Genomic DNA, 14,816 nt, shown 5'->3' with positions numbered 1-14,816 from the left:
GGAAGTGAGGAAGCGAGCGGTGTGTCCATGTGGGGAAGAGCCTTCTGAGCCTTGAAACGAGATGCGTTTCCCTTTCTCTGCGCAGTAAAGTTATTTACCCTGTCTCCGAAGAGGAGCACACCTAACGTGGCATTGGCATGTGTGCACTCACCCTATGCACCCGGCCAGCTCACGTGGGTCTCCTCTCCCACAGATCGAAGGCTCCAGATCACCCATAAGGAACACCTGTATAGCCTGCACTCCTCGTGGGTGGGCTTGGGCTAACTAGCTCAGAGGTCGGCAAATTTTTTCTATAAAAGGGCCAACAGTAGATATTTTCGGGCTTGTGATCCATGCAGCCTTTGTTGAAAATCCTCAGCCTTGCGTTTGTAGATCAAAAGCAGCCATAGACAGTGCATCATCATAAATGAATGTGCGTAGCCACGTGCCAATAAAATTTATTTTACGAAAAACAGCCAATGGGCCAGACTTGGGTCTCAGGGCCTCTGTTCGCTGATGACTGAACCAGAAGATCAAACTGACAGGACCATGTAGGCACCCGGCCACCTGACGCTTGGTTTGCTTTGCTGCGTGCAAGGGAAAGAAACCACAGTAGTTCCAGATGCTTCTCTCTGGGGGGATCCTGGCGGGAATCCAGGGCTGCTCTCTGTGGCCCCTCAAGGGACCGCTCAGACAGGAGGGTTGAGCCCACGAGCAGATACAGGAGCCCCTCTGGCTTAGAAGCCGCACGTCCCCAGTGTCTTGTCCCCAAGAGAGATTTCAGGAGGTCCCCAACGGGAAGTGTCTAGTGTCAGGAATCTTCATACTCTAGGAGGCCAAAGCTAGGGTCGCCTGCCAGGAATGTGTGGTGCACCCCCCTGCCCCCCCGCAAGCCCCAGCGTGGGCCGTTACCACCGTAGCATCGTTGTCGGGTAACCAGCCTCGTCTCTGCTTGCCCGGCTGGAACAGAACACCCTAGACCGGAGCGCTTAAGCAACGACACGTAGTGCTCACGGTTCGGGAGGCTGCAAGGCCAAGGTCAGGGTGCCAGGACGGGGGGTTTCCGCTAAGGGCTCTCCTCTTGGCTTGCAGACAGCTGCCCTCCGCTGTGTGCTCACATGGCAGAGAACGCACAAGCTCTCTGGCGTCTCTTCTTACAAGAGCACTCACGCCATCCTCAGGGCCTCACCCTCACGAGCTCCCCTAAACTTGCTCTAAAGCACCTCCCAAAGGTGCCGCCTCCAAATACCATCACTCTGTGCGTTAGGGCTTCAACATACGAATTCGCGAGGCTTTGGGGGGGGCGCCCACATTCCATCGATAACTCGGGTCGACATCTTGTGATTGTTGCGTTTCCAGGAGGACAGAGGGCACTGGTAACCCCAGGAAAGGGGTTTTTGTTCATCTTTTACTCCTATGCTCGGTGCCATCCCAAGTCCTTTATGCGATGATGTCAGTGTCACGGAAACAGCAGCCAGGAGAAGCCGTAGCTGGGGCAGCAGGCCCGCAGAGGGCCAGTCAGCCCCCCCACCCCCACCCCCTCCACTCACACAGCTCTGGAGGCGGGCTGGAGCGATTCAGACGAAGTCCTCGATGTGCGATGTGCGTCATCTCGCCCATTCAGGGCAGTTCTGTGAGGCGGGACAGTTACGGATCTCATTTCACAGAAGGGGAAACCGAGGCACAGAGAGAATCAGTGACTTGCCCAAAGCCACACCATCCATCAGGCAATGGGCCCGACACAAATCCCCTAACCGCCAGGCCGTCCTGCCCGTTCTGTGTCCCCTGCAGACAATGACGAGTGCTTGGCTCAGCCTGGCCCGTGTGGCCCTCGCGGGCGCTGCCACAACACACCAGGCAGCTTCAGCTGCGAGTGCCACCAAGGCTTCGCCCCGGACAGCTCAGGCCGTGGCTGTGAAGGTAGAGCTGGGCTTTGGGTGGGGTCCAGACCCCCGGCTGCGCCCCAGGGTGGGGGGCCGCCCGGCGAGCCCGCTGGCCCTGTCTGTGTCTCGCAGACGTGGACGAGTGTGACGGGCCCCATCGCTGCCAGCACGGCTGTCAGAATGAGCTGGGGGGCTACCGCTGTGGCTGCCCCCAGGGCTTCACCCCGCACTCCCAGTGGAGCCAGTGTGTGGGTGAGTGTCCAGGACTGGGAGGTACGGGACGGCGGGGGGTGGGGGGGCATCAGAATCTGTCGGGGCAGGCAACTGGAATCCACTCCCACCCAGGACCCCGTGACAGGCACAACTACCTAGAGGACAGATGGGCCGGCCTGGGAGGTAGCGCGTCCCCCAGCCCACTGCTGGGGAGTCCGGGGGCCGCAGGGCAATGGCAAAGTTCAAGTCCGGTTCGTAGGGAGTGGTGGCCCGGAGGGCTCAGCTGCGAAGGATTCTGAGTCAGCGCCCGATCGATCAGCGATGCCTGCCCTGAGCGTGGCAGTGGGCGACCGGAGCGTGCGTGCCCATCTTTGCCACGGTCTTTGCAGAGGCCCTCAGCCTGGGGGACTGGCCTTCTGCACCCCGTCTTCTCCATCGCATGCTTCTCTTTGTGCTCCGGTCCCTCCCGAGGGCAGCCTCATCCTTACCACCTCTCTCTGCTCCTCCCCTGCAGTCTGCTTTCACTCTCTGCCCCTGTGGGGCCTGCTCTCTGGAGACCTCCCCGCCTCCCCTGCCCCTGCACCACCGCTGCCTGCTGCTCCCGGACACCCTCCTCCCTCCGCCTCTCTGGGGCGGCTGTCCCTGCCCTCCCGCCGCCTCTCTGACACCCCCTTCTCTCTGGTCCCTCCTCCTGCCCCGATGGTGGGTCCAAGGCTAAATTGTCCATCTTTCCCCTGCCCTGTGGCGTCTGGCCCCCCGGGGAGGGGACCACGCAGACCTTGGCCTCCACGCCCGTCCCTCCTGGTGTGCCGGCCTCCCCCGCTGCACACTCATCCCTCCCTCTGTCAGCTCTGGCTTGCCTGGGACCCACCTTGCATCAGGCCCTGAGGCTGCAGAAGTGGGCCAAGGAGCAGACGCCAGCCCTGCTCTTGGGGTGTCTACCCTAGTGGCGGGGACAGGGGTTAATTAGGCCGGTGGTTCTCATCAGGGAATGGTTCTGCCCCTTTGGGGACATGTTGAAGTATCTTGGAGACATTCTGCTCATCACGACGGGGAGGCGGGTGCTCCTGGCACCTAGTGAGTGCGGGCCAAGGATGCCACGCAATGTTGAATGGTACACGGGACAGCCCCCACCACAGAATGACCCGGTCCCAAATGTCACTAGTGCCAAGTAAGAAACCGCGTTCCAGATCGTCCCACCATTTCAGATTTCTGGGAGGTTTGGAGAAATGCTTTGAAGGACAACTATAAGGCTGGGGGAGTCAAGAAGTGTAGGGGGAGAGGCCGACCTAGTCCGCCCTAGACCCCCCAGGCTGGTGGAGAGCCTGATGGAGGTTGACGATGACCCAGGGCTCTGAAGGAGGAGCCGGAGTTAACTGAGTGCGGACTGAGCTGCGGGAAGGGGCTCTGCAAAGGCCGCCCTCCTGCGCCCCACGTTTTCTCTCTGTGGCTCTCTCCCACTCAACAGACGAAAACGAGTGTGTGCTGTCACCTGCGGCCTGCGGCAGCGCCTCCTGCCACAACACGCTGGGTGGCTTCCGCTGCGTCTGCCCCTCTGGCTTTGACTTTGACCAGGCCCTGGGGGGCTGCCAGGATGTAGACGAATGTGCCGCACGGGGCAGCCCCTGTAGCTACGGCTGCGCCAACACCCCTGGCGGCTTCCTGTGCGGCTGCCCCCAAGGCTACTTCCGGGCTGGGCAAGGGTAAGGGGCTTGAGCAGGGTGGCCACGGGTTCCCAAACCCTGCGAGAGCATGCACACACACACGTGAACCCATGTACTCATGCATTTACACACATGTGCCCAGAGACCTGAGCACAGAGCCTCACAGCACTTGTATCGGTGCACACTCAGGCTCACACCCCAATTTGGTGTCATGGCCTTCATGGTATTCCTGTATACTTGCAGGTGCACAGTGGTAGATGCACACTTCTCTGCAATACCCTTGAGCACATGCATGACTCACACCTATGCCAACACGCCTGGGCACCCTTAGGCACTCTCAGTGTGCATGCATCCGTGTCCTGGGGTGCCTGCAGGTTCACATCTGTGCCCAGTAAGCTAAGGGGTTCATGCACATATACACACATCTCTTGTGTCGGTGCATGCAAAGGCACACCTGCTCATTTACACGCCAGCACCCATCCCCACAAGCAGTGTGGCTCTGAACGGAGAGTGGGGGCTGGAGAGGGTGGCTGGGGAGACCCCACCAGCCTGCCCCTGAAGACCCACCACCCCCTTGTCCTGGCCCAGGCACTGTGTCTCTGGCTTGGGCTTCAGCCCCGGACCCCAGGAGACCTCGGACGAGGAAGAGCTGCTCTCGTCCGAAGCCTGCTATGAATGCAAGATCAATGGCCTCCCTGCTCGTGACCGGCCACGGCGCAGCACCCATGGTGACCAGGTGGGGCAGAATGAAGGCAGGAATGAGATAGGAATGGTGGGTCTGAGGGGCTCTCATTATTAACGAAATATGAGTCTATTACTTTGCCTTCTTTTCCTTATTACTTTTGCTTTTTTCCCCTTTTCCTGGAAAAGAGTGGCCGTATCTGTAACCCCATCGTTACCACTGTTTTCTGTAAGCTGTGTCTGTAGTGAGTGAATGCAGTGGTTGTGGGGGCTCCTGGGATGGGCGCCCCCCCAGCGAATCTGGGCTGAGGTGGGCTGGCCCTGGGGCTTTGCCTGCAATACCCACTAACTGCCAGCAGGTGTCAGCAAGAGCGCACGTCTGAGCAACACTCCCTGGGGCCAGGGCCTAGGCCCCAGAACCCAGGGGCGGGGTAAGAGGAAGAGCTTTCACAGGAGCCCAGCCATCAAGCACTCCTCATCATGTAAATGAGGCAGGGAACAAACCCAGCCCTGCCCAGAGCCGAGGAGAAAACAGATCACCTCCTGTAGGACTGGCTACGTCACCCAGCCTGTCACCCAGCCCGTCACCCAGCCCGGGTCAGCCTGCCATTGAGGCCACTGGCTTATTCAGGGCCCTGTCTGGCTGCCAGGACCAGGAGCGCACTCAGAGCCGCTCGCATAAAGAGGGGTTTGTCATCTACACACAGGGTGCTCTCAAAGAGCCCAGATGCAGGAAGCGTAGTAACCCACCCCCTCCCCCACCCCGGGAACCGGAAAGCTATCCAGCAGCTCCTCTGGTCTCGTGCCTCTCTCACTGTGTAGGCCTGAGCGTCTACCTGCCCATCTTTGCTTTTCACTGGGGGACCAGCCTCCGCCATCCTCATGCCTCTGTCTGTGGCCCAAGCTGAGGCTCGGCCTTGCAGATGGAGGCCTAGACAGAGGTCAGGGCGGAGAGGGTTCCAGATTGTCCTCCACTTGAGAGACTGGCTGAAATCTCCCCTTGGCCGTGACCCTGTGGCCCCTACCCACTGCATTCCCATCCTCCCCACCTGACCATCACCTGCCTGGTCTTTGCCCACAGGTGAGCCTGGCCAGCCTTGACTCCGAGGCCCCGCTGACCTTGGGCCTGAACCTCTCCCGCCTGAGCCCCGCTAGGCACATCCTGGAGCTGCGGCCAGCACTGGAGAGCCTGGGGGGACGGGTCCACTATGTCATCGCCCGCGGCAACGGGCCAGGTTTCTTCCGCATGCATCACCTCCAGGGCCTCAGCTCCCTGCAGCTGGGGCGTCGCAGGCCCGGGCCTGGAACCTACCGGCTGGAGGTGGTGAGCGTGGCAGGGCCCTGGGGCACCTGGCCGGAGGGGCAGCGGGTGCCCAGCGGCGGGGCCTTGCGGTTAAAGGTACAGCTGCAGCTGCTGTAGCTGAAAGGAGCCCGCACCCGCCGCCGGACCCAGGCCCCTCCCGCAGCCCCCTCTCTGGACCCCTGCACGGGCGCTGCCCCATCCTTGCCTCTTCCGGCGGGATTTTGGGGAAACTGAGGTCACTCCGCTCGCTGCACATCTGGTATGGAGGTGTGCCCCAGGGCCCCTACTCCTCCTCCTCTTCAGAGTGCCAGATTCTGGAGTGGAGGGACTGATCCCACCGGCAATGGGATCGCTGACCAGGTGGAACCCCAAAACTCAGGAAGAGTAACATACGATTCTGCGACCTCAGGCGAACCCAGCCGCTGCCCAGGGGGACCCCAACCTTCAGTCTTCCCTAGAGACTGCCGGAAGCTGCAGCATGCACCTTCCCCCGCCAACCAGGGGCAAGGAGGGGCCTGCGATTCCCTAAATCTGGTCAATCTCAGGCGTTCACTTCTGCACTGTGCGCTGTGGCTCTCCCCCAGGGGCCAGTGGGCCCCGGGAACGGGTGGCTGGGTGGGCCTGGGGCTGGACCCTCCAAGCCAAAGAGCCCGTGGGGCCCCGGCTGGGGTTGGTGACACACAGTCATTCCCCAGGCCCCTGGTCAGGTGGGCTAGGATGCCGAGGTGCTTTTATATCAGAAGCAGAGACGACAATAAAGTTATTTTGGGTTACATCGGCCTCTTTGGCGTGTTCTGGAAGTCAGGAGACGCTGCCGTCAGCAGGGCCAGGTTGGGCCCCTGGGTCAGGGAGCAAGAGGCCTCAGGGGTGGGAGCTTTGGAAGGCTGGACTTCAGCCTGGGGCTCTGAGGAGAAAGCGGGCAGGTAAGACACAGGTGAAGGTCACCTTCCACCTGAGGAAGTGGGGGACACGGTCCCAGGGTGCAGGCGGGTTCTGCAGACTTGCCACCCATGAGTGGCACAGAGCCAGGCTGCGGGTGGCCACCACCGCAAGCCCTCGTGGGTCTGCTAGTACTGACGACAACGGCTCTCGGCTCTTGCTGCCTGACCACACACGACGTGCCAGGTCACCATTCCTGCTGAACTGGTTTAGTTGTCATCACAACTGTGGGGAATAGGGGCTGGTATGCTCATCCCCACTTTACAGACTGGAGAACCGGCTCGCAGAGGTTAAGCAAGCTGGCCAAGGGGACTACAGCTTGCAGGTAGCAGAGCCTGGGTTCAAAATAGGGCAGCTGCGCCAGCCTCGCTGCTGTCCCCCAGCCGGGCCATCCTGCCCGGTTCCGGGCTAGGCTGCATCTACCTGACCCGGCAGCCCAGCTCGACGCCAGGAAACCATCGATGTGTGGTCCACACATGCGCATGCTGTGCGTGGCACAGACGGTAGTACTTAAAAAATAGGGATCCCTGGGTGGCGCAGTGGTTTGGCGCCTGCCTTTGGCCCAGGGCGCGATCCTGGAAACCCCGGATCGAATCCCACGTCAGGCTCCCGGTGCATGGAGCCTGCTTCTCCCTCTGCCTATGTCTCTGCCTCTCTCTCTCTCTCTCTCTCTCTATGTGACTATCATAAATAAATAAAATTAAAAAATAATAATAATAATAATAATAATTAGTTCATTTTAAAAATAATCTCTATACCCAGCATGGGGCTGGAACTTACAACCCGGATGTCAAGGGTCACATGCTCTACAGACCCAGCCAGGTGCACCCTGATACTAGTGTACTTAGTCCCCAATAACTTGTATGAGAAAAGCAGTGACGTCACCCATTTCACAGGGGGTGGAAGCAAGGCTTAGAGAGTTTGTAGAATCAGCCCGAGTCGTCTACAGAGCCTAGTGGGGCGCAGGTGTGACCCAGTGACCCCAGACAGCCTCTTGTCCTTTAGAGATGGAGCATTTGGTTTTCATCTGGAATGTTCTCTCGTGGCAGAGACAGGCTGCCTGAGGACAGGACAGTGACCTGGCCCCTGAAGTGTGGCCCTGTCTCTCCCTGCAGACTGGTCACTAGAGTCTGGTGCTGGGGCTCTATTCTCAGCCCAGTTCTGGTCCACTTGACTTAACAGGAGCTTTTCTGGACTCCTGTCAGGAGCTTGAGAGGGCTCCTCTGCAGCAGCCAGTCTCACTATATATAGCCCAGGGATCTGAGCAGAACAAGCTCAGGGACCCCTGGTTTAGAGGCGAGGAAAGAGGTGCCAAGAAGAGTGAGCAGTTTGCTCAGGGTCACCAGCTGGACTTGCACCTGGGCCCCAGGAGCCCCAGGGGAGCCATTAGCTGTGAGGACTGCCCCCCAGGAGCCATTAGCTGTGAGGACTGTCAGCTCAGGTCCAGGGGTGGGATGGTCCCAGGGGCTTCAACACAGACTGGGGCAGCACCTCACACCCCATAATGAGACGCGACAGACAGGAGTGGCATCACACCAAATATTTATTTAAAAACCATAGAAAATCATGGCCTGGGAGGAGCAACCCTGGACGGACTGGTGCTCTGCAAGGACCCAGAAGGACACAGGCAGGCGTGGCCCAGGGTGGGTGGCAAGGGGCTACAGGTGGGCCATGTATTGCCGATGATCCACGGCAAGACCCCATTGCCCGGCGCTGACTGGTTCCTGGAGCAGGCTTGAGGTAAGTAAGGTCAGCTCCTTCCTTCCAGCTGCCCAAGGAGCAGGATGTGCCAGGGGTGACAGCAGGGGGAGCCAGCTGTAGGCTCAGGCACAGGCCACGGAGATCTGGCCCAAATGACAGGGAGGCTGGGGTACCCAGAGCCCCAGGGGACAGATGTGGTAGAGAGAGAAAGGTCCAGCCCATTTCATGTGGGGCTAATCCTGAAGACGCACGGGCTCACGGTCCTGCAGGGGGGATTGGAGAGGCCGGCAGGTGACCGGGATTGCAGTGAAGCTGGGTTAGGGTAGTGAACAGCCACCCAAGTGTCGGCCTGCAGGGCTGACCCCAGACCCAACCTCCTTGGTCCTGGAAGGGAGTCCAGGTGCTCACCCAGTCTGTGCTGATCGGAAGCTCTCATTCCTCAGCAGGGATGATCAGAGTCCTTACCTGGATTAGCCATGTTCAGGAAGGAAGTTTTCTTCTTGTTGCTTCTGGTGGACCTGCTGGACTTGGACTTGGAGTGTGCTAGCCTGGACATTCCAGTGTTCGACCTCTGACCTCCCAGATGGGAGTCTGTCCAAGAGAGAAAGAAATAGATGAGAGCTCTACCCATACCCTTTGAGCACCTGGATCCACCCAAGCCTGAAGCCGTTGGCTGGTTACTTGAGCGGATGAGTTTCCCATTTGCTTGAGTTTGCCATCTCTAACAATTAAGAAAAAGTCTTGGCTAAAAAAGTCGGTCATGCACTCAGTCTCCACTCACCAGCCATTGGCCCCCTTTGGGGTGGAGGCAGCTGTCGGCACGCTGGACTGCAGTCCCCTCCTTGGGGGTTGAGAAGCCCAGGAGCCCACAGCAGGGAGGGGTTGGCCTCTTAGATGCTGGGCGTGGGTCTCACCCACCTTGGAGGTTTCTCCGGGAGCCTAGGTGCTGCTTTGAGTGGGTGTTGTTCCGATTATCCAGAAACTTAAACACATTTGGCAACCAGTTGACTCTTGGGTTCACACACAGCATCTTGTTTTTCGGGAAGAAGAATCTGTGGGGGGAGGGGGCGAGAGGGTTCCCAGGGTAGGGTGTGAGCAGGGAGCAAAGTCGTGGACGAGACACACACCCCAACCCCACCCCCTCCACACGGGCTCCCCTCCCACAGTCGTACTCACATCACAGCAGGCAGGTTGCAGCTCCCGCTCACTTCCTGGCGCTGGTAGCCCTGGGCACGCATGAGCAGGCGGGGCCTAGCACGGTGGTGGTAGGCTAAGCAGCAGTCCTCAGAGACACCTGCAAGCACGACCCATGGGCTCGTGTCTCGTGTGCACGTGCACGTGCGCTCCGCGAGGACGGCCATAGACGCAGGCACCCGCAGACATACCACAGCCCTCCCAGGCCCAGCGGAGGCCGAGAGACAGCCCAGCTGATAAGGAGGCCAACTTGGCTCACCTTTGGCCCCTGATAGGGGGGCAGCTGGCAGGAGTTGGAGGGGGTCCATGGGCTGGGAAGGGCCCAGGACCACAACATGAATGAGGGGCCAAAGCCACTCCCACTCCTGTTCTAGGGCAAGGAGCGTAGATGTAACCCCCTGAGGGGTGGGCCAGGGGCCAGCACTCCCCACCCAGGCCCTTCTATGAACCATCTGCCTCTGCCTCTCTTCCCCATCAGAGTGACCACTCAGTCACCAGGCCAGAAACCAGGAGGTCTCTGTTCCTTTAGGCATCGGTCGAAGAAAGCATTTCGAGTTCCTGCTGGGTGCAAGATGTGTAGACAGACTCAGAGGGGAATTGGACCCAGGGCTGTCATGGGGATCTCCCAGCCTGGTGGGGAGACCCAGAGGTCGATCTGTGCTGGGAGGGGGAAGAGCAGGGACCTAGAGCGGGGTATGCTTGGAGGAGGAGCTGCTGGTGTCAGCAGGCCCCCCCCCCCCCCCCCCGGCAGGGTAAGCAAGTGAACCTAAAGTGGCAGGTGGTGCAGAGGCCTTCAGGGCTCTCTGAGACCCATCCCTCTGCTGACCCCTGAGCTCTGGCAAGGATGGGGGAGCAGGAGGGCTTGAGCACTCCCCTGCATCTCTAAGCCCTGGCCCCAGAGGGCAAGGGGTAGTGGTGTCAGAAGGACCCTGGGCTGCAGTACCAGGCAGGCCAGGGGGCCACTCTGCCCCCAGGATCAAAGGGCCCCGGGCTGGGCCTGGCTCCTGGGATGGGTCTCTGATAGCAGGACAATGGGAAAAAAGCCCAGCCCTATCCTGGGCAAAGGTAAGGTTAGCTGGAAGCAGGGCTAGGGCTCTCAGACCTGGCGAGGGGCAGGTGGGGCAGGCAGGGCAGGTGGGGGTGGGGTGGGCTATGGGGCTTTGACCAAGCCAGGGACCCTGCTCAGCCAGTGCTGGGGCTCAGCTGCCTCCCCTGGGACCCTGTCCTACATCCTGGGGACATAGGACACAGTGGCAGGGCTCTTGATAGATACCCAGAACTGGCCTTTGGTCACCAAATCCTCATATGCCCAGTAGAGGGAGAAGTGAGAAGAGACTCCCTGTTAATGACAGTAATGGTTATCGTTGTTGTTGCTGGGCCCTAGGCCAAGAGTTTTGCAAATATCAGCCCATTGGATTTTCATGTCCTGTCTCTGCAGCGGGAATTCAGAGCCCCACTTTGTAGATGGGGAAACCGGGGCTCATAAAGACTGAGTAGTAACTCTCAGCCAGACCACGGGGTAGTCTATGGGGGTGGAGGGGGACTTACTCCTGTTGGGTCACATCACTGCAGTGTGTCCCTGGCCGTACCCGGCTATGCCACCCCTGGGAGCTGTCTCTGCTCCCCACAGTCCCTGGTTGGGCTAAGTCCCAGCAGGGAGGCCTTGTGTCACGGACGGTGCAAGAGGCATCACAGGGTCTCTGGAAGAAAGGACTTGGGGGGGAGTCTGCATCCCCAGGGAGCTGCACAAATGCCAGGAGGTTCTACATCCCTGGGGGGGAGGGTGTTGTCCGCCAGAATTCAGTAGTGGAGACGGAATGGGGGAGGCTTCTGGAGGAAAGGAGGGACAAATGGAGGAGGGCAGGAAGGATGGATGGGGAGAGGAGGGCTCCGGGGAGGCAGGGTAGGTATGGCTCAAGACGTTACCTTGAGTGTGGACAGTAGACCAGGCACCCATGAGGCTGGCCACCAGGCAAACCAGGAGCCACAAGTTCATAGCGCAGACTGATCCTCCTCCTCGGGTGTCTTGAGGAATAATGGGAGAGGTAGGGGTGATGAGGACCCCAGATGGACAGCAGCAGGCAGTGGGGACACCCCCACTGCCTCAAGTCCAACCCCAGGGCCCTCTGCAAAGGAGATGGGCAGCACAGAATAGGGTCAAGTCATGCTGGTGGGGCGCACGGCTCGTGTCAAGCCAAGATCGAGGGAGGACTCACCAAAGCCTCTTGGGGTCTCAGGAGCTGTGCCTGCTGGGGTATATCCAAGCTCTCCAGCCCAGCAGGGCAACACGCTTCACAACCTTTATAGATGGGGCCCCACCCTGTGGCCTCCTGCTCTCCTCCACCCTCCCTCTTCCACCCTCCCCCTTCCCTCCTCCCACCTCCTTTGCTTTGGGCTTCTCCCATTTTTTCTCTTTCTAGATCCTCTCTCAGATGTCAAGGTACACCTGGAGGGAGTTGTAGGCACCTGGGGACAAGGGGACTTACTTCAAAGAGCTGGCAGGAAACACTGGCTCTCTTCTCTCTCCAGTGCTTGGATGTAGACGAGGGTTGGCTCCCTCGGTGATTAGAGGCCGAACCACACAGACAGACAGACCCAGCCTACCCAGGCCACTTGAAGGCTGGCTGCCGGAGGACCCCCTCCCCTTGACTTCTTCCCTGGTCCAGTCCTCTCAGCGCCCCTGCTTTCTCCCCAGAGCACCCTCTCACCTCCCTTCACTCCCTCTCCTGCTGCACACCAGGGCCTACATCTATCTGCTTTGTGCCAAAGGCCCCAGGCTGCCCAGACCCTTTGCCTTGCACAATGGGGAGCCTTACAGCTCTACAGAAATGCCCTGGTTTTGAGAACCAGCAAATCCACAGAAACAGGAAATAAAATCAGTCGTTGCCATGGGCTGGGAGGGGAGAGAACAGGGGTTTGTAACTGCGAATATAGTAAATGCTCAAACCGTACCCTTTCTTTTTTTTTTTTTTTTAAGATTTTATTTACTTAGAAAGAGAGTGAGCACGAGTAGTGGGGAGGGGTCGAGGGAAAGGGAGGAGCAGACTTCTTACCCAGCACAACTCCCACCACATGGAGGACTCGATCCCAGGACCCTGGGATGATGACCTGAGCCAAAGGCAGACACTTAACCGATTGGGCCACCCAGGCACCCACTTTCTTCTTGCCTTTTTAATATTTTATTTAAAAAAAATTTATATATGTATTTGAGAGAGAGAGAGAGTGCAAGTGGCGGAAGGGGCAGGAGAGTGAGGATCCTCAAGCGGACTCCCCACTGAGCACAGAGCCCCAAGTGGGGCTGATTTCAAGACTCTGAGATCATGACCTGAGCTGAAATCGAGGGTCTGACGCTTAACTGACTGAGCCAGCCAGGAACCCACCAGCATGGAGCTTGAATCTGCAACCCTGAGACCCAGAGTCCCAGGCCCCACCCACTGAGCCAGCCAGGCGGGGCCCCCACAACCTTAGACTTCAAGGGATGCAGTGTAAGGTACGTGAATTTTCTCCAATATTCTCTTGAGAAAAATGCTAACAACCACCACAACAAAGAAATGCTCGCCCCAGGTAAGCACGGCGGCACGAAGCAAAGCCGGACCCATCTAGCAGGCACGTTTTTCCTTCCCCCGGGTCAGCGGGTCAGCGTGGCTCACGGAGCCAGGGGCGCCACGGGTGGGAGTGGGCTGTCGCAGGAAGGGGACTCCGCAGAGACGTCACAGCTGACGGCTTTGAACTTGTACCTTGTTACCGCTTGCATCCGTAGCTAGACCACTTCGGACATCCACGGCCCGCTCCCAGCGCGGAATCGCGAGGCTCTGGGGCGGGGCCTTAGCGTGGGGCGGGGCTAAGCAGGGGCGGGGCTTGCTGGCCCCGCCCCTCCCGCGCCCCGCGGTCCCGTGGCCGTCCCCCGGGGCCCCCGCGCGACCCCAGTCCCTCGACCTCTTGCTCCGGGTGGGGGCGGCGGGGCGGGACGCGGCTCCGCGTGGCTGGGGGCGTGGGGACGCGGCGTGGCGGGCCCGGCGGCCTCTCCGCTCCGGCCCCCTGCCCCGGCCTGCCCGCAGCCGCCCAGACGTGGCGTGACCCAGACCTGGCGGGGTCCCCCGCGAGCGAGCCCACCTCCGCTCCGCTCCCGGCCCCGCCCGGCTTGCCCCGCGCGCAGCTGCACCGGGAGGAGGGTGATCGAGGAACCGGGGCGCGGGCGGACAGGTGTTGGCGCCGTCTTGGGGCCGGCGCAGGTGTCAGGGAGGCGGACGGGACGCTCAGGCCCTGGGTCCTGACGACCGCAGCTGCGGCGTGTGACGGCCAGGTCCTCACGATCGGGGCTGAACCGGGAAGGAGGGCGCCCCTCTGTTCCTCCAGCTGCTGGAGGCGCTAAGGGTGGGCTCCTACAGGTGTGACGCGAGCGCAGCTGGGGCGCGCTGGGGTGCGGTGGCCCGAAGCCTCCTCCTGCCTCCCGGTCCCCAGCCCCGACCGCGAGGGCCGTTGGGGGTGGTCTCCAGCCTGCAGCTGAGCCAAGCTGAGGGACTGACCACCTGCCAGGGCCTGCAGGTTGGAAGGGCCCGCGAAAGCCTTCCTTCCGTGAGCCCAGCTCAGCTCTGGGGGAGTCCTCCTCGGGAGGGAACCGCCAGTGAGTGCACACAGGTGGACCCGGTGGGGGGGATGGGCTCTGTGGTGGGGAACCGAGCGAGGCCCTCTGGAGGCCGACTCCCATTTCTCTGCTGGAGAACCCTCCCAGGTGTCCAGTGTTGGCCCGCTTCACAGAGGAGAAGACAGAGGGTCAGGGAAGCTCTGAGAGTCATCAGAAAGGCACAGGGGCACTGGCGAAGTGCCACCAGCTGCAGGGTCCTCCTGCAATTGCTGTCGCGTATTAGATCCCTGTGCTGCTTACAGCTCTCCTGAACCTCTGGTGCCTTCAGGACCCTGCTCAGGTGGCCTCTGAAAGCAGCAGCCAGGGGCCCTCTCCCCCTCACCTCCCCACGGCCCCACACCATTGCGGTTGTGCTAGGCCTGGACTCCTGCTGTGCCTAGTGGCCTCTCCCTCTGGCCCAGATGCACAGTGGTTACCAGACAACTGGAGGGAGGAAAGGGGTTTTTCCATGATGTCTTGCAAGCCTCTGGCTGGCCTTCAGGGACTTAATTTATAGACTGTCTCTGTGTGACCCCTTTCGCTGTGTTCCTGATGTGGTTGACCCTGCTGCCTCCTGGAAAGCTGGCTTTGAGGGGCTTCCCCTCTCAGGCTGACCAGGGGTCTCTGTGTTCCAT

The 14,816-nt window shown here is 60.2% G+C and overlaps 2 protein-coding genes across 2 annotated transcripts in view; one reads left to right on the top strand and one right to left on the bottom strand.

The window, feature by feature from the left end:
• The window catches only part of FBN3 (fibrillin 3), a 52,885-nt gene extending 46,399 nt beyond the window's left edge, over nucleotides 1-6,486 (top strand). Inside the window, 5 exon segments of the mRNA XM_038567487.1 lie at nucleotides 1,771-1,899; nucleotides 1,995-2,114; nucleotides 3,544-3,778; nucleotides 4,328-4,475; nucleotides 5,502-6,486. Of these exon segments, the coding sequence (XP_038423415.1) occupies nucleotides 1,771-1,899; nucleotides 1,995-2,114; nucleotides 3,544-3,778; nucleotides 4,328-4,475; nucleotides 5,502-5,840 (971 nt within the window). The 3' untranslated portion in view covers nucleotides 5,841-6,486.
• Nucleotides 6,487-8,618: 2,132 nt separating this feature from the next.
• CCL25 (C-C motif chemokine ligand 25) lies at nucleotides 8,619-11,553 on the bottom strand. Its single transcript, NM_001005259.1, has 5 exons — nucleotides 11,484-11,553; nucleotides 9,540-9,657; nucleotides 9,282-9,415; nucleotides 8,829-8,954; nucleotides 8,619-8,626 (listed from the first exon to the last, which is right to left on the bottom strand). The coding sequence occupies exons 1-5, from the start codon at nucleotides 11,551-11,553 to the stop codon at nucleotides 8,619-8,621; spliced, it is 456 nt and encodes a 151-aa protein (NP_001005259.1).
• Nucleotides 11,554-14,816: the final 3,263 nt, after the last annotated feature.

Source organism: Canis lupus, chromosome 20, assembly GCF_011100685.1.
Source record: "Canis lupus familiaris isolate Mischka breed German Shepherd chromosome 20, alternate assembly UU_Cfam_GSD_1.0, whole genome shotgun sequence".
Lineage (NCBI taxonomy): Eukaryota > Metazoa > Chordata > Mammalia > Carnivora > Canidae > Canis > Canis lupus.
The sequence above is the reverse complement of the archived record's forward strand: the minus strand, read 5'-3'. Positions and strand labels throughout refer to the sequence as shown.